Below are 19,946 nucleotides of genomic sequence, written 5' to 3'. Positions count from 1 at the left end.
CCCCGAGGGCAATTGAACTTATTCCAGAGGCTGCATTCAAAACACCGCCGGAGAAGAAGAGGTATTCCGAGTGGACCTCTAGTCCGACTCAGGAGGCGTGCACAACATCCACCGCTTCCGAGTATATTATTCAATAATATTCAGTCTCTGGATAACAAAGTACACGAGCTCAGGGCAAGGCTCTCCTTCCAGAGAGACATCAGGGATTGTAGCATACTCTGTTTAACGGAAACAGGGTTTTCTTGGGATATACTGTCCCGGTCCATACAGCCAGCTGGGTTCTCAGTACATCGCGCAGACAGGAATAAAAACTCTCCAGGAAGAAGAAAGGCGGGAGTGTATGTTTCATGATTAACTATTTATGGTGTGATTGTGATAATATACAGAAACTCAAGTCCTTTTGTTCATCTGACCTAGAATACTTCACAATCAAATGCCGACCATATTACATCCCAAGAGAATTATCTTCGATTCCCCCTCAAGCCTATACTACGACGGCCCTCAAAGAACTACACTGGACTTTATGCAAACTGGAAACCACATATCCTGAGGCCGTATTTATTGTAGCTGGGGATTTTAACAAAGCATATGAGGAAAACGCTACCGAAGTTCTACCAACAGATTGACTGTAGTAATCGCTCTGGTAAACATTGGACCACTGCTACTCAAACTTCCGGGATGCCTACAAGACCCACCCCCGACCTCCCTTAAGCAAATCTGACCACGACTCCATTTTGCTCGTTCCTTCCTATAGGCAGAAACTCAAACAGGAAGTACCCATGCTTAGGTCTATTCAACACTGGTCTGACCAATCAGAATCCATGCTTCAAGATTGTTTTGATCACGCGGACTGGGATATGTTCCGGGAATAACATTGACGAATACATGGATACGGTGACTGAGTTCATCAAGAAGTGTATAGGGCAGCCTTTCTTAAAGTATGGGTCGCGACCTCTTAATGGTGGGTCGCAACGTGTCAGAGTAAATTTATAATTGTTTCATTAATTACTGGAATTGATTTGGCCAAGTGCATCTGCACTCTCTGTTCAGTGCGATCTCTGCTTAGAAGTGGTCTCTGCTCAGTTTGGCAGCTGCGCGAGTGTGAGAGGGAGATGCCCGTGTGCTTCGCGGTTTACCGGATCTTTTTTTCTGCAGTTTTCGTGAAGATCACTCCGCGACACACAATGTAGCGCTGTCTTGTTATTCCCACTCGCCATCACTCAACGCTGTCATGAAATGGACTCATGCTAGCCAGAAGTTCTGACTGAGCTCAATTGTCATTAAACGCATATACAGCGATGAGTTTCTCTCTTTCATACAAACTTATAACAAGGAGCGCCCACAATGTGTTTTGTATGGGGAGGTGCTTAGTAATGAGTCTCTCATAACGATCAAATTAATAAAACGACACGTCCTGACCAAACATCCACAGCATGATGGTAAACCCAGGGAGTACTTTCAGAACAGGGCAGAATGCTTCAGGAAATAGTGCTTCAAACGTGAAAAAGTAAGTCAGCTAGCAAGGCATTGTTGTCATTTTATAACAGATGATAAGCAGAAATAACGGAGTACTAACTAACTCTCATATTAGTAGATGTGAGTTTCTCTTTCAAACAATCCCATGGCCTTCTACACAGCTAAAAGCTAACATTCGCCAAAGCAAGCTAGCTACCCTAGTAACAGTACAGATGAAGATGAAAAATGATCAGGCTTACTGTACATCTTACTGTAGGAATTATTGTTGAAAACTAGTCCAAGTTGGAACTGTTGCTGTTAAAATACAATAATAATGTGTATTCTTAACTGGAATAAACTGATTGAAGCAAAATGCTTTTTGAGGCAAAAACAGTTCTGGGTCACACAGTTCTGGGTTGCTCATCTACAGCAGGAAGCGGTCTCCTGCCTCACTGAGAAAGCAGTAGATGTTCTGGTCCAGTTTGGCACCACATACCTATGCAAGTTAGGGTTCTCAACTCTGACATACTTAAAAAAACAAGTACAGAAACCGTTTCAAGGCTGAACATGACCTCAGTGTTACACTGTCAAAATCGGAGCCCAGAATAGACATGCTCTCATTAGGACTGTGTGTGTTTTCTGGTCTACATCTGTGTGATGTGATCAATCAGTTTATTCCAGTTCAGAATGAAAATTATTTATTGTATTTTAACAGCAACTGTTCCAACCTAGACAGATATGTACAAGTGTTTTTAATGGGGGGAAATAAACATAAATAAATATGTATATAGATGTTTAACTTCATTGTTATTTGTTTTTGTCTGTATTGCATTTGTTTTAGGCATAAGGGCAATGAAATGTACCGATATTTATGTATAGTTGCATATTTTTCTAAGCTTGCGTCCCAGGAAAACACAGAAATTCTAATTTGGGTCCCAAGCTGAAAAAGTTTAAGAACCCTTGGTATAAGGGATGTTGTTCCCACTGTGACTACTAAAACATACCCAAACCAGAAACTGTGGATAGATGGCAGCATTCGTGCAAAACTGAAAGGGCAAAACACTGCAATTAACCATGGCAAAGTGACTGGGAATATGGCCGAATACAAACAGTGTAGGTATTCCCTCCGTAAGGCAATCAATCAGGAAAAACATCAGTACAGAGACAAAGTGGAGTCGCAATTCAACGGCTCAGACAAGACGTATGTGGCAGGGTCAACAGACAATCGCGGATTACAAAGGGAAATACAGCCACGTCGTGGACACCGACATCTTGCTTCCGGACAAGCTAAACACCTTCTTCGCCCGCTTTGAAGATCACACAGTGCAACTGACGCGGCACACTACCAAGGACTGTGGGCTCTCCTTCTCCGTGGCCGACGTGAGTAAGACATTTAAGCGTGTTAGCCCTTGCAAGGCTGCCGGCCCAGACGGCATCCCTATCCACGTCCTGGTCTGCTCATGCTGGTCTGCATGTGCAGATCAGCTGGCTGAAGTGTTTACAGACATATTCAATCTCTCCCTATCCCAATCTGCTGACCCCACTTGCTTCAAGATGTCCACCATTGTTCCTGTACCCAAGAAAGCAAAGGTATCTGAACTAAATGACTATCGCCCCGTAGCACTCACTTCTGTCATTATGAAGTGCTTTGAGAGGCTAGTTAAGGATCATATCACCTCTACCTTACCTGACACCCTAGACCCACTTGAATTTGCTTACCGCCCCAATAGATCCACAGACGATGCAATCGTCATCACATTGCACACTGCACTATCCCCTCTGGACTAGATGTATACCTATGTAAGAATGCAGTTCATTGTCTATAGCTCAGCATTCAACACCATAGTACAAGCTTATCATTAAGCTCGGGGTCCTGGGTCTGAACCCCGCCCTGTGCAACATCGTCCTGGACTTCCTGACTGGCCGCCCCCAGGTGATGAAGGTAGGAAACAACACCCCGCTTCGTTCCTGTACTCCCTGTTCACCCATGACTACGTGGTCACGAACGCCTCCAATTCAATCATCAAGTTTGCGGACGACACAACAGTAGTCGGCCTGATTACCAACAATGACGAGACAGCCTACAAACTTTTACAGATGTACAATTGAGAGCATCCTGTCGGTCTGTATCACCGCTTGGTACGGCAACTGCACCGCTCACAACCAGGGCTCGCTAGACGGTGGTGCGGTCTGCTCAACAGATCACAGGGGGCAAACTACCTGCCCTCCAGGACACTTACAGCACCCATTGTCACAGGAAGGCCAAAAAGATCATCATGGACATCAACCAACCGAGCCACGGCCTGTTCACCCCGCTATCATCCAGAAGGCAAGGTCAGTACAGTTGCATCAAAGCTGGGACCTAGAGACTGAAAAACAGCTTCTATCTCAAGGCCATCAGACTGTTAAATAGCCATCACTAGCCAGCTTCCACTCGGTTATACAACCCTGTCCCTTAGAGGCTGATGCCCTATATACATAGACTTGGAATCACTGGCCACTTTAATAATGGAACATTAGTCACTTGAATAATGTTTACATACTGCTTTATTCATCTCATATGTATATACTGTATTTTATTCTAGTGTATTTTAGTCAATAACACTCCGATATTGCTCGATCTAATATTTATATTTTCTTAAATCTTTTACTTTTAGATTTGTGTTTATTGTTGTGAATTGTTAGATACAATGCACAAGCATTTCGCTACACCCGCAATAACATATGCTAAATATGTGTATGTGACCTATACAATTTGATTTTAGATTGTTGCTGTAAATGAAAATGTGTTCTCAGTCAACCTACTGGGTAAATAGAAAAATGAGGAATTGGTCTCACATGGCTGGTTACTCCATTCGTTTTCATTATGACTTCTCTGGGCGTTTTTGGCAGCCTTCCTACATCCTTGTAGGGTGTTCCATTTTACCAAGACAAAATAACTGTTAGAGGACATCTTTGAGGTGGAGATGATATCATTGTTTGTGTTGTAGGTGGGCTAATTCACTCTCAGGTTTCTAACACATTGAAACCTCTTTCAAATACATTGAACTACAGTTGAAGTCGGAAGTTTACATACACCTTAGCCAAATACATATAACTTCATTAGGGTAGGGGGCACTATTTTCACCTCCGGATGAAAAGCGTGCCAAAGTAAACTGCCTGCTACTCAGGCCCAGAAGCTAGGATATGCATATAATTGGTAGATTTGGATGGAAATAAAGTTTCCAAAACTGTTAAAATAATGTCTGTGAGTATAACAGAACTGATATGGCAGGCGAAAACCTGAGAAAAATCCATCCATGAATTGGGATTTTCTTATTTTTGTAGTTTTCTATTGAATGCCATTACAGTATCCATTGACTTAGGACTCAAATTGCACTTCCTATGGCTTCCACTAGATGTCAACAGTCTTTAGAAATTGTTTCAGGCTTGTATTCTGAAAAATGAGGGAGTAAGACCACTTTGAATGAGTGGACCATTCAGTGTCCCAGAGGATTTTCATGCGCACGACCGAGAGCACGCCTTTCTTGTTTTCCTTTTATATTGACGAAGATTTTGTCCGGTTGAAATATTCTTGATTATTATGACTAAAAACAACCCAAGGATTGATTATAAACATCGTTTGACATGTTTATACGAACTTTACTGATACTTTTCGGATTTTTCGTCTGTCTGTTGTGACTGCCTTTGAGCCTGTAGATTACTGAACAAAACGCACAAACAAAACAGAGGTTTTTTAATATAAAGAGGGACTTTGTTGAACAAAACGAAAATGTATTGAGTAAATGGGAGTCTTGTGAGTGCAACCATACGAAGATCATCAAAGGTAAGTGATTAATTTTATCACTATTTCTGACTTGTGTAACTCCTCTACTTGGCTGGTAACTGTTTGTAATGACTTGTCTGCTGGGCGCTGTTCTCAGATAATCACATAGTATGCTTTCGCTGTAAAGCCTTTTTGAAATCTGACACCGTGGTTGGATTAACAAGAAGTTAATCTTTAAACCGATGTATAACACTTGTATGTTTTATGAATTTTTATAATGAGTATTTCTGTTTTTGAATTTGGCACTCTTCAATTTCACTGGATGTTGGCCAGGTGTGACGGTAGCGTCCCACACCCCCTAGAGAGGTTAAACTCAGTGGTGTAACTGAGTCAGGTTTGTAGGCCTCCTTGCTCGCACACGCTATTTCCGTTCTGCCCACACATTTTCTATAGGATTGAGGTCAGGGCTTTGTGATGGCCACTCCAATACCTTGACTTTGTTGTCCTTAAGCCATTTTGCCACAACTTTGGAAGTATGCTTGGGGTCATTGTCCATTTGGAAGACCCATTTGCGACCAAGCTTTAACTTCCTGACTGATGTCTTGAGATGTTGCTTCAATATATCCACATAATTTTCTTACCTCATGATGCCATCTATTTTGTGAAGTGCACCAGTCCCTCCTGCAGCAAAGCACCCCCACAACATGATGCTGCCAAACCCGTGCTTCACGGTTGGGATGGTGATCTTCGGCTTGCAAGCATCCCCCTTTTTCCTCCAAACATAATGATGGTCATTATGGCCTAACAGTTCTATTTTTGTTTCATCAGACCAGAGGACATTTCTCAAAAAAATATGATCTTTGTCCCCATGTGCAGTTGCAAACGGTAGTGTGGCTTTTTTTATGGCGATTTTGGAGCAGTGGCTTCTTCCTTTCTGAGTGGCCTTTCAGGTTATGACGATATAGGACTTGTTTTACTGTGGATATAGATACTCTTGTACCTGTTTCCTTCAGCTTCTTCACAAGGTCCTTTGCTGTTGTTCTGGGATTGATTTGCACTTTTCGCACCAAAGTACGTTCACATCTAGGAGACAGAACGCGTCTCCTTCCTGAGCGGTTTGACGGCTGCGTGGTCCCATGGTGTTTATACTTGCGTACTATTGTTTGTACAGATGAACGTGGTACCTTCAGGCGTTTGGAAATTGCTCCCAAGGAGGAACCAGACTTGTGGAGGTTTTTAAAAAAAAATAAAAAAATCTGAGTTCTTGGCTGATTTCTTTGGATTTTCCCATGATGTCAAGCGTAGAGGCACTGAGTTGGAAGATAGGCTTTGAAATACATCCACACGTACATCCTCCAATAGGCTAATTGACATCATTTGAGTCAATCAGAAGCTTCTAAAGCCATGACATCATTTTTGGGAATTTTCCAATCTGTTTAAAGGCAGTCAACTTAGTGTATTTAAACTTCTGACCCACTGGAATTGTGATACAGTGAATTATAAGTGAAATAATCTGTCTGTAAGCAATTGTTGAAAAAATTGCACAAAGTAGATGTCCTAACCGACTTCCAAAACTATAGTTTGTTAACAAGAAATGTGTAGAGTGGTTGAAAAACAAGTTTTCATGACTCCAACCTAAGTGTCTGTAACTTCAGACTTCAACTGTAGATCCTGTTACCTCTGCATTGAAGAGTGTAAATGACATGGGTGCGTCCCAGTAATATTTCATCGCACCTGAAGTTTACACTCCTTCACTACTTCCCACCAATCGAAAAAGCATTGGATTGGTGGAGGCATGTGATAGTCATTCCCTTTCATTGAAGGGAAGTGAACAAGTGCACACGTGGGAGGAAGGAGAGATAATTGAGATGTAAAATGTTGTGAATCTGATACCATGTTAGACCTGTTTTTCTGATGGGCTTTCAGACTCAGCTTCTCCCCTCTTCCTCTCTCCTCAGGAATACATGGAAGACCAGAAATACCGGGATGAGGAGGACCTCCCAGAAAAACTAGATTCCTTTAAAAGTAAGTCATTCTGCCTGGAAAGACCTTCCCGGCCTGAAATGTCAGATGTGTCACTGTCCCAATTTAGGTCTGAATCACAGAGTGGTGTGAGTAAGTTGTGTCTGTGGGAGTGTGTGTGCCATATGTCAATGTGTTTGTATTTTGTGTCTGTTTTTTTAGTGTGTCTGTGTGTTCTGACCTGATTTTCTAAGTGGGTTGTGAGGCCAGGTGGTTCCACAGCGGTCCAGACAGCAGGAATGTGGCTGCTCCTCCTCTCCTCTGGTTGTTATTGTAATTCTAGGGCTCTGGGGGAACAGGTGGTTTTAGAGAGTAGAATGACACTGAAACCAGGACCAGATTATCCCCCACCCCACAGCAGCAGCACCTTGTTAAAAAAATACCTGGGGAGAACCCTGGTGTGTGTGTCATCATTCACGGACAGGTCTGGTCTGCGAGTGAAAGTTGCAGTAGTGTTCTGTGTGTGTATTTTACTTGTAAATCCTGAGATTATAAACATAGGCCTATAGCAGAGGAGGCTGGTGGGATGAACTATAGGAGGACGGGCTCATTGTAATGGCTGGAATGGAATAAATGGAATGGTACCAAACACATCAAGCACATTGAAACAACATGTTTGACTCCGTTCCATCATTTCCATTCAAGTCATTACAATGAGCCCGTCCTCCTTTAGCTCCTCCCACCAGCCTCCTCTGGCCTATAGGAGAACTAGATAGAGCCCTGGTGTTGTATTTATTTCTCATAACAGCAAATGCTTGAAGGTATTGTTCCCGTTCGAGAGCGGGTGACAATGAGCAAAGAGCAAGGCCACAAGACGTTATTGTTTTGGAAAGAATGACAGGAGGCTTTCATGTAGCGTCCCACACTGTCTCAGCTGAGGCCTCAAGCCAACAGCCCCACGCCCCAGAGGCTCCAGGGGTTGATGTGTGTATCACACAAATATGTCTGTCAGAGCAAACTCCTAACCATGGAGAGAAGAGAGGGAGGGAAGGAGAGAGCGAGACAATGTGTGATTGTCCGTCCTTGCCCTTTATGCTCACAGCGAAGGCCTGATGGAAATAGAAGGGCGCACGGAATAGGGGAAGAGGAGGAAGAGAGAGAAGGTCTCCAAGATATTTCACTCACTTTGAAGACATGAGGAATATTGGAGAGGAGGAAAAAGCCACATGTGTTGTTGAGACTCAGTGTGTGGACGGATGGATGGTTGATTGACAGAGCGCTTCAGGACAAGAGGCCCACTCACAGAGCAGTGTGTAGGTGGGAGGCGGAAGAGGGGCCCTCTCCTCAGAGTTCACAAACAGGGTCAGCATTGTCCCCCGACTGCCCCCTCACCCCCCCTACACGGTGACAAAGTTCCACAACTCAAGGCCTCACACACAAACACACACACAGAGGCTCCATTGTGACAGGGGAAACAGCTAGGCCTAATCCAGAAATTTGACTAACTACAGAGTTCCAGAGAGAGAGAGAGAGTTCCAGAGAGAGAGAGAGTTCCAGAGAGAGAGAGAGTTCCAGAGAGAGAGAGTTCCAGAGAGAGAGAGAGAGTTCCAGAGAGAGAGAGTTCCAGAGAGAGAGAGAGAGTTCCAGAGAGAGAGAGAGTTCCAGAGAGAGAGAGAGTTCCAGAGAGAGAGTTCCAGAGAGAGAGAGAGTTCCAGAGAGAGAGAGAGAGTTCCAGAGAGAGAGAGAGAGAGAGAGTTCCAGAGAGAGAGAGAGTTCCAGAGAGCGAGTGAGTTCCAGAGAGCGAGTGAGTTCCAGAGAGCGAGTGAGTTCCAGAGAGAGAGAGAGTTCCAGAGAGCGAGTGAGTTCCAGAGAGCGAGTGAGTTCCAGAGAGCGAGTGAGTTCCAGAGAGCGAGTGAGTTCCAGAGAGAGAGTGAGTTCCAGAGAGAGAGTGAGTTCCAGAGAGAGAGTGAGTTCCAGAGAGAGAGTGAGTTCCAGAGAGAGAGAGTTCCAGAGAGAGAGAGAGAGTTCCAGAGAGAGAGAGAGAGAGTTTCAGAGAGAGCTGTTTTTATCTCCACAACAAGACTTGTCATTGGAGTGGCACAGGGCAGTTGGCTGCTGACTGATAAAGTATTAGGCTACTGCGTGAACTGTAGGCCAGGCCAAATGAGAGGATCCAGCTGTGTGTGGGTGTGTTAAGCAAAGTGTTTTTTCTTTTTTTCTTGGTCTTCTACTCTCTCCCTAATGCGTTCTGTTTGTGTGTTATTAAAGGCCTTTAACTTTATTAGGTGTTACATTCAGACACCTCCACCCTCCTTATTTAGTCTGCTGTGTGTTAACCATGCAAGTTAACCATACGGTTGTGTGTCGATTTTGTTTTGCAGACAAATATGCAGAGTTTGACCTGAATGACCAAGGAGAGATCGGTGAGTAGTGGAAACGACAAGCAGCCAGGTGCTCAACAGTGATACACAACTGCGGTGCTTTGTGTGTGTGTGTGTGTGTGTGTGTGTGTGTGTGTGTGTGTGTGTGTGTGTGTGTGTGTGTGTGTGTGTGTGTGTGTGTGTGTGTGTGTGTGTGTGTGTGTGTGTGTGTGTGTGTGTGTGTGTGTGTGTGTGTGTGTGTGTGATCACTGAGCAGTAGTTAAGACCTCCGTGTGTTGTGGGTATGGGATTAACCAGATGTCTATGAGGGTTTCATGTGTCACTATTGCGTCTCACTAGAAAGGTGATACTGTATTTGGCCTACTGGCCTTGAAAACAGCTGTCAGATAAGGTGTTTTGTGTGTGTGTGTGTGTCTCTGTCGTTCTCCTGCGGGGGTGTGTGTGTGTGTGTGTGTGTGTGCTTGTTAACCATTCTCCTTCTGTGCGCGTGTCCCCCTGCAGATATGATGGGAATGAAGAGGATGATGGAGAAGCTGGGCGTTCCGAAGACCCACCTGGAGATGAAGAAGATGATCTCCGAGGTGACCGAAGGCATCAGCGACAGCATCAACTACAGAGACTTCGTCAAGATGATGCTGGGCAAGCGCTCGGCCGTCCTCAAACTGTGAGTGCATTGTGTGCTGTGTGTCTCGGGGGGGAGGTATTGGGTTGGTGTGTGCAGCGCTTGTCGCCAACATATGTACATTGTGTTGCGTCATGTTTCATTGGTATCTCTGGGTGGGTGTGCGACTGACCACGTGCATCGTTACATACAGTTGAAGTCGGAAGTTTACATACACCTTAGCCAAATACATCTAAACTCAGTTTTTCACAATTCCTGACATTTAATCCTAGTAAAAATTCCCTGTCTTAGGTCAGTTAGGATCACCACTTTATTTTAAGAATATGAAATGTCAGAATAATAGTAGAGAAGTTTACATACACCTTAGCCAAATACATCTAAACTCAGTTTTTCACAATTCCTGACATTTAATCCTAGTAAAAATTCCCTGTCTTAGGTCAGTTAGGATCACCACTTTATTTTAAGAATATGAAATGTCAGAATAATAGTAGAGAGTGATTTATTTCAGCTTGTATTTCTTTCATCACATTCCCAGTCGGTCAGAAGTTTACAAACACTCAATTAGTATTTGGTAGCATTGCCTTTAAATTGTTTAACTTGGGTCAAACGTTTCGGGTAGCCTCCCACAAGCTTCCCACAATAAGTTGGGTGAATTTTGGCCCATTCCTCCTGACAGAGCTGGTGTAACTGAGTCAGGTTTGTGGACCTTTTTCAGTTCTGCCCTCAAATTTTCTATTGGATAGAGGTCAGGGCTTTGTGATGGTCACTCCAATACCTTGACTTTGTTGTCCTTAAGCCATTTTGCCACAACTTTGGAAGTATGCTTGGGGTCATTGTCCATTTGGAAAACCCATTTACGACCAAGCTTTAACTTCTTGACTGATGTCTTGAGATGTTGCTTCAATATATCCACATTATTTTCCTGCCTCATGATGCCATCTATTTTGTGAAGTGCACCAGTCCCTCCTGCAGCAAAGCACCCCCGCAACATGAAGCTGCCACCCCTGTGCTTCACGGTTGGGATGGTGTTCTTCGGCTTGCAAACATCCCCCCTTTTCCTCCAAACATAACGATGGTCATAATGGCCAAACAGTTCTATTTATGTTTCATCAGACAGAAGACATTTCTCCAAAAATTACTATCTTTGTCCCCATGTGCATTTGCAAACCGTATTCTGGCTTTTTTATGGCGGTTTTGGAGCAGTGGCTTCTAACTTGCTGAGCAGCCTTTCAGGTTATGTCAATATCGGACTCGTTTTACTGTGGCTATAGATACTTTTGTACCTGTTTCCTCCAGCATCTTCACAAGGTCCTTTGCTGTTGTTCTGGGATTGATTTGCACTTTTCGCACCAAAGTACGTTCATCTCTAGGAGATAGAACACGTCTCATTCCTGAGCGGTATGACGCTTGCGTGGTCCAATGGTGTTTATACTTGTGTACTATTGTTTGTACAGATGAATGTGGTTCCTTCAGGCGTTTGGAAATTGCTCACAAGGATGAACCAGACTTGTGGAGGTCTACCATTTTTTTTCTGGGTCTTGGCTGATTTCTATTGATTTTCCCATGATGTCAACCACAGGTACACCTCCAATTGACTCAAATGATGTCAATTAGCCTATCAGAACCTTCTAAAGCCATGAATCCAAGCTGTTTAAAGGCACAGTCAACTGAATGTATGTAAACTTCTGACCCACTGGAATTGTGATACAGTGAATTATACGTGATATAAGCTGTCTGTAAACAATTGTTGAAAAAATAGTGTCATGCACAAAGTAGATGTCCTAACCGACTTGCCAAAACTATAGTTTGTTAACAAGAAATTTGTGGAGTGGTTGAAAAACGAGTTTTGATGCCTCCAACCTTAGTTTATGTAAACTCCCGACTTCAACTGTAGGTTGAACTGGACGTTCGTTGGCTTTTTCTGTGTGTGTGGGAATTCACCCTCTGCTGTGTCAGCCAGTTGTTATCTTTCAGCAGGGTTTGGGATGACAGGTGATGACATCATCACTCGCCACATGGCACCAGCGTTTAATCGCCATGGTATTCATGGTGGGAGGAGCATAAAACAGACATCCCTTAGTACAGTCTAAGACTTTGCCCGGTCCAAAACGAAAGTCTACTGAAGTGAGGTTGTCCTTGTGTTTCTTGGCTATTTACATTGTTTTGTTCACAAGCCAGGTTGTTTTTCTATGTTTTAGTTTAAACTGCTAGGGAAGAGAAGATGACACTTCCGCTAGTTAGACTCAATCTCATAGGCACAAACATGACAAGAGTCATGCTACCATGGTAACCTCCTGTCCTTAAAGGGGCAGGTGAACATTTTTCTCATCTGTGATATTTTGGGAACAAAAATGTTATTATTCAATATACCACATCAGGTACTTCTTACTAGTAATACATTTATTGTTTTAGAAACATTACAAAGCATGCTCATCTGTTTTTTTTGTGTTTTGTTGGTTTGATTTTAGAGGCATAAAAATATTTTGGCTGTTAAACAATCTGAGTGGCTGGTAGATTTTTAAATCTGCCTGCCACAGTGGCGGCTGGACCAAAAAGTACATGTTTTGCCCATTGTGTAAGTCCTTTTTAAAACAGGAAAACATGCCCGGGATGGGGTGGGTTGGGTTTGGGCAGATATCTGCAGGTCTAGTCAGTGTGTGTTTTTGCTATTGCATTTCAGCTCTAACTGGACTAAACTGGCCAGGCAGATCCTTAGCCAGACAAGTCTCCTCATAATCCCAAATACACTCATCATCAGGCAGAAACAACTTTTCTCCACTGCTCCTTCCACTCTTTCTTTGTTAATCTTTCTCTCTCTCACTCCAAATCTTTCTCTCTCGCTCTCTCCCTCACTCTCTATCCTTCATCAGTAGAGGTGGTGAGCTAGCGAGAGAAAAAGACAGAGGCTTTTTCTCATTTGGGAAAAAGTCTGTCCTCCACCCTCTCTCCTCCGTCCTCTCCTCCGTGACCCGGAAACCGACAAGTTGTGGAGTGTTCGAAGAGCTGTCAATTTGTTAGTAGGCGAACGGAAGACTTCTCCTGCCCTCCTTGATAGCCACCTTACATCGAGGATAGTCACATGTATCCTACCTGAGGCCTTCCCGGAAGAGTTTTGGAATCTGCCACACCCCCTTTGAATCAGCTTTTGTTTTGTCAGATGAGCACACGTTTAAAAACAGTATGCTACTTAACGTTTTATCTACAGTAAATTCCGGACTATAAGCCGCAACTTTTTTCCCAGGCTTTGAACCTCGCTGCTTAAACAATGACGCGGCTAATATATGGATTTTTCCCGCTTTCAATTTTTTATTTTTTTTTAAAAACACATTCTGTGACGTGCTCAGTTTTTTGGCGGCATCAAGTTTTCATTAGACCAATGAAATTGCCGAACGGGTTAATGTCAAACAACTTTTTTGTTTACTGTTTAGATTAAATCGAGTGCTCTCAAACTTCCCATCATTCTGATTACGGTACTCATTTTGTCACCCTCATCATGGCAAAGACACGGAGAAATGCATATGATGCAGCTTTCAAGTTGAAGGCGATTGATCTGGCTGTTGGAAAAGGAAATAGAGCTGCTGCATGGGAGCTTGGTCTTAATGAGTCGATGATAAGACGTTGGAAACAGCAGCGTGAGGAATTGACTCAGTGCAAAAAGGCAACTAAAGCTTACTGCTAATTTAATTTTTTTTGTTACAAGCCGTGTTTCGTTAACCTCTGGACGGGCTACGGGACGGACATCCAGCGAAAAATTTGCATAACAAATAAAAAAAATAAAAATAATAATCTTTCAAATATAGGACTATTTTATATCGTTTTATAGATACACCTCTCCTGAATCGAACCACATTGTCCGATTTCAAAAAGGCTTTACAGCAAAAGCAAAACATTAGATTATGTTAGAGGAGTATATCGTAAAAGTAGCCACATAGCCATTTTCCGACCAACCACATGCATCACAAATAACCAAAAAAACAGCTAAATGCAGCACTAAGCTTTGACAATCTTCATCAGATGACACTCCTAGGACATCATGTTACACAATACATGCATTCTTTTGTTCGATAAAGTTCATATTTATATATAAAAACAGCATTTTACATCGGCGCATGACGTTGACTAACTATTTTCCCTCAAATGCGTCCGGTGAAACAGCGCTACAATTTACTAAATTACTATTCGAAAACATTTTTCAACTGTAATATTGTCATTCTAAGATTTATAGATTAGCATCTCTTGAAAGCACCTGCAATGCCAGATTTAAAAATAACTTTACTGGGTAATCACACTTTGCGATAAAAGGGGATGCGATACTCAGAAAAAATAGGCTAGCAAACAGGTCAGCGCCATCTTGGAACAATCGCATATCAAATCTAGTCTTGTATACTATTGTCAATAATCCCTTACCTTTGATTATCTTCATCAGAAGGCACTTCCAGGAATCCCAGGTCCACAACAAATGTATTTTCGTTCGAAAAAGTTAATCCTTTAAGTCCCAATAGCTTGTTGTTGTTAGCGCGTTCTGAAGGCTGCACCAAAAGTACCGTCGTGCGCGGGACTCCTCTCTTACCAAAATAGATTTTTTTTTAAATTTAATTTAGTTCAAACATGTCAAATGTTGTATAACATAAATCTTTAGGGCCTTTTTCAACCAGAGCTCCAATAACATTCAAGGGGGACGATTGCATTGTCTTTCAAAACGTTTCAAAAGGGGAGGGTAGCCAGGGGCGCCGGCGTCATAATGGTGATGGCCCTCCCCATGTGACCACGTTCCACAGACTCTCATTCTGTCAGTTTTCACAGTAGAAGGCTCAAACCACTTTGTAAAGACTGGGGACATCTAGTGGAAGCAATAGGAAGTGCTCAATGAACCATAGCTCACGGTGTGATTTATAGGCAAAGTGATGAAGTTGAGTCCGCAATTTAGAATTCCACATCCTGTTACGATCTGTCTCGGGGTTTTGACTGCCATATGAGTTCTGTTATACTCACAGACACCATTCAAACAGTTAGAGAAACTTTAGGGTGTTTTCTATCCACAAGTATTAATTATATGCATATCCTAGCTTCTGAGTTTGAGTAGGAGGCCGTTTAAAATGGGCACGAATTTTTTTCAAAAATCGCTGTAGCGCCCCCTATCCTAGGCGACCGTCAAGAGGTTAAAGCCTATTTATTTTTGTTACAAGCCGTGTTTCGTTAAAGCCTGTGTAAAGTTCATTTGTTTCAATGTACCGGTAGGCACCTGCGGCTTATAGACATGTGCGGCTTATTTATGTTCAAAATAATACTTTTTTTAACCTCTCTAGGGTCGGCGGGACGAAATCGTCCCACCGACGTAACAGCCAGTGGAATCCTGTGGCGCGTTATTCAAATACCTTAGAAATGCTATTACTTCAATTTCTCAAAGATATGACTATTTTACACCATTTTAAAGACAAGACTCTCGTTAATCTAACCACACTGTCCGATTTCAAAAAGGCTTTACAACGAAAGCAAAACATTAGATTATGTCAGCAGAGTACCCAGCCAGAAATAATCAGACACCCATTTTTCAAGCTAGCATATAATGTCACAAAAACCAAAACCACAGCTAAATGCAGCACTAACCTTTGATGATCTTCATCAGATGACACTACTAGGACATTATGTTATACAATACATGCATGTTTTGTTCAATCAAGTTCATATTTATATCAAAAAACAGCTTTTTACATTAGCATGTGACGTTCAGAACTAGCAAACTTCCGGTGAATTTACAAAAGATTTACTAACTTACTCACGATTAACGTTCACAAAAAGCATAACAATTATTTTAAGAATTATAGATACAGAACTCCTCTATGCACTCGATATGTCCGATTTTAAAATAGCTTTTCGGTGAAAGCACATTTTGCAATATTCTGAGTAGATAGCCCGGCATCACAGGGCTAGCTATTTAGACACCCAGCAAGTTTAGCACTCACCAAAGTCAGATTTACTATAAGAAAAATGTTATTACCTTTGGTGTTCTTCGTCAGAATGCACTCCCAGGACTTCTACTTCAATAACAAATGTTGGTTTGGTCCCAAATAATCCATAGTTATATCCAAATATCCTCTGTTTTGTTCGTGCGTTCAAGACACTATCCGAATGGTAAAGAAGGGTGACGAGCACGACGCATTTCGTGACAAAAAATGTCTAAATATTTCATTACCATACTTCGAAGCATGTCAACCGCTGTTTAAAATCAATTTTTATGCCATTTTTCTCGTAAAAAAAGCGATAATATTCCGTCCGGGAATCTGCGTTTAGGTAAAAAGACGAACGAAAATAAAGCATGGGGTCGACTCGTGCACGCGCCTAAGCCCATTGTCCTCTGATCGGCCACTTGCCAAAAGCGCTAATGTGTTTCAGCCTGGGGCTGGAATTACATCATTCAGCTTTTCCCGCCTTCTGAGAGCCTATGGGAGCCGTAGGAAGTGTCACGTAACAGCAGAGATCCCCTGTTTTGGATAGAGATGATCAAGGAGGGCAAGAAATGGTCAGACAGGCCACTTCCTGTAAGGAATCTTCTCAGGTTTTTGCCTGCCATATGAGTTCTGTTATACTCACAGACACCATTCAAACAGTTTTAGAAACTTTAGGGTGTTTTCTATCCAAAGCCAATAATTATATGCATATTCTAGTTACTGGGCAGGAGTAGTAAACAGATTAAATCGTGTACGTTTTTTATCCGGCCGTGCAAATACTGCCCCCTATCCCCAACAGGTTAAATTCAGTGGGTGCGGCTTATATTCAGGTGCGCTTAATAGTCCGGAAATTACGGTATAAAATGTCCTTCACAACTTCATTTGTTTTTAATCACTTTACACATTTATTTTGGGATCCACACTTGTAAACGTAATTTGCCTGATGACGCGTGAGTGGAGGAGTCTCATTTGATACAATGAGACTCCTCCACTCGTTCCCCCTCCCTGCCGCCTCTCCTCGATTACCTTTGACCTTTTTCAAAAGGAGGCGAGGGAGGATACAGGAGTTGAGCAAATCCAATTGAGAAAAGGCCAGAGTAAATGTGGCTACCTTTTATTCTCGGAGTGATTTGAGACCCTCCCTTTCAAAAACCTTTCTCCCACTCCAGCCTTTTAATGTGTGAATTTGATTGGACGTCATCCAAGTTGGCCACAGCGATCTTCAACTGCTCTCTTGTTGTATTATAGTGTTCTGTTTCTCTCCTGGGACGGAGAGGAAGAAAGAGGGGGAGTTGGAGAGAGAGAGTGAGGGGTTTGAGGACAGAAAACAGAAGCTATTATATAGTTAGTAAACTGTTATTCAGAGTTTCTTGGCAGAGGAACAATTGGTTTTGTTGCAATTACAGGGAAATCATTTAGGTCGGGTACTACTAACGGCCGGGGGGGTTCCGGGGCCAAGTCCAGGCCTATTGTTTCCTGGGTTGGCCATTTGAGTGCCAGAGTAGACTAAACACACATTTGGCTTCATGCACACACACACGCCTGGGTTTCCGTTAGCAAAATGTGGCGCCAGACATTTGACCGGCAACATTTTTTATTTCTCGGGACATTTGAGAAATGTACAGGACCCATATGCATTGGGTGCGTAACCTGATTAGGGCAACCATCCACGGTGCTCAGAATGACCGAAATCACATTTGGAATATGATAATTCATATTAACAGAACATGCAAGTCGAGGATGCAACTACGTGCGGCCCTTCTTACCGAATTCTGATGTGCACTTTGAACATTTTACTTTTCTTCAGCCAACAAGACGAGTAACGAACAGCAGAATCACTAGCCTATGTCAATCTACTATATAGTGCTCTTATTTACATATCCAAAATGTGCATAGGCTCTTGGGGAACTCGTAAACTTGTGTAAGCCTCATTAAAGCTACAGAAATGTCAGTGTCCAACCTTAACCTGTTAGGGCTAGGGGGCAGTATTGACACGGCCGGATAAAAAACGTACCTGATTTAATCTGGTTACTACTCCTGCCCGGTAACTAGAATATGCATATAATTATTGGCTTTGGATAGAAAACACCCTAAAGTTTCTAAAACTGTTTGAATGGTGTCTGTGAGTATAACAGAACTCCAATGGCAGGCCAAAACCTGAGAAGATTCCATGCAGCCTGTCTGACAAGTGGTGTTTCATCTTGGCTCTTTTTATTGAAGACTGAGGATCTTTGCTCTAACGTGACACTTCCTACGGCTCCCATAGGCTCTCAGAGCCCGGGAAAAAGCTGAACGATATCGAGGCAGCCTCTGGCTGAAACACATTATCGCTTTTGGCAAGTGGCCGATCAGAGTACTATGGGGTTAGGCGCGTGCCCGAGTCGACCCCATGCTTTATTTTCTTTCGTCTGTTTACCTAAACGCAGATTCCCGGTCGGAATATTATCGCTTTTTTTATGAGAAAAATTGCATAAAATTGATTTTAAACAGCGGTTGACATGCTTCAAAGTACGGTAATGGAATATTTAGAATTTTTTTGTCACGAATTGCGCCATGCTCGTCACCCTTATTTACCCTTTCGGATAGTGTCTTGAACGCACGAACAAAACGCCGCTGTTTGGATATAACTATGGATTATTTTGAACCAAACCAACATTTGTTATTGAAGTAGAAGTCCTGGGAGTGCATTCTGACGAAGACAGCAAAGGTAATAACATTTTTCTTATAGTAAATCTGACTTTGGTGAGTGCTAAACTTGCTGGTTGTCTAAATAGCTAGCCCTGTGATGCCGGGCTATCTACTGAGAATATTGCAAAATGTGCTTTCACCGAAAAGCTATTTTAAAATCGGACATATCGAGTGCATAGAGGAGTTCTGTATCTATAATTCTTAAAATAATTGTTATGCTTTTTGTGAACGTTTATCGTGAGTAATTTAGTAAATTCACCGGCAGTGTTCGGTGGGAATGCTAGTCACATGCTAGTCACATGCTAATGTAAAAAACTGGTTTTTGATATAAATATGAACTTGATTGAACAAAACATGCATGTATTGTATAACATAATGTCCTAGGGTTGTCCCTGTAGCTCAGTTGGTAGAGCATGGTGTTTGCAGCGCCAGGGTTGTGGGTTCGATTCCCATGGGGGGCCAGCACAGAAAAAAAATGTATGAAATGAAATGTATGCATTCACTACTGTAAGTCGCTCTGGATAAGAGCGTCTGCTAAATGACTAAAATGTAAATGTAAATCTGATGAAGATCATCAAAGGTTAGTGCTGCATTTAGCTGTGGTTTGGGTTTATGTGACATTATATGCTAGCTTGAAAAATGGGTGTCTGATTATTTCTGGCTGGGTACTCTGCTGACATAATCTAATGTTTTGCTTTCGTTGTAAAGCCTTTTTGAAATCGGACAGTGTGGTTAGATTAACGACAGTCTTGTCTTTAAAATGGTGTAAAATAGTAATATGTTTGAAAAATTGAAGTTTTTGCATTTTTGAGGTTTTTTGAATAACGCGCCACGGGATTACACTGGCTGTTACGTAGGTGGGACGATTTGGTGCCACCTACCCTAGAGAGGTTAACATGTGATAACAATACAACACAACAGAACAGATGAACCATAATAACATTTACTCACGGGTAGCCAAAAATAACTATCTGAAAACCATGTCCCTACTAAGCCACTCCTCCAGTCTTCTGATATGTCCCATTGGATCATCGCTCAATAACTCAGCATCAATAACCCAGCCATTTTTAAAGACATCAACCCAACTAAGTGACCCAATGCTTGCAACACAGCAGTTGGGTCAT

At 42.5% G+C, this 19,946-nt stretch overlaps 1 protein-coding gene across 2 annotated transcripts in view; it reads left to right on the top strand.

Annotated features, from left to right (window-relative positions):
* aif1l (allograft inflammatory factor 1-like) overlaps window positions 1-19,946 on the top strand; it is a 61,247-nt gene that overhangs the window by 9,934 nt on the left and 31,367 nt on the right. For both annotated transcript variants that reach the window (XM_014128125.2, XM_014128126.2), the window contains exons 3-5: window positions 7,180-7,246; window positions 9,565-9,606; window positions 10,066-10,228. In XM_014128125.2, coding sequence (XP_013983600.1) covers window positions 7,180-7,246; window positions 9,565-9,606; window positions 10,066-10,228 — 272 coding nt within the window. The remainder of the gene's footprint in view (window positions 1-7,179; window positions 7,247-9,564; window positions 9,607-10,065; window positions 10,229-19,946) is intronic.

This window comes from Salmo salar, chromosome ssa11, assembly GCF_905237065.1.
Source record: "Salmo salar chromosome ssa11, Ssal_v3.1, whole genome shotgun sequence".
Classification (NCBI taxonomy): domain Eukaryota; kingdom Metazoa; phylum Chordata; class Actinopteri; order Salmoniformes; family Salmonidae; genus Salmo; species Salmo salar.
This window is presented reverse-complemented; position numbering and strand designations above follow the sequence as displayed.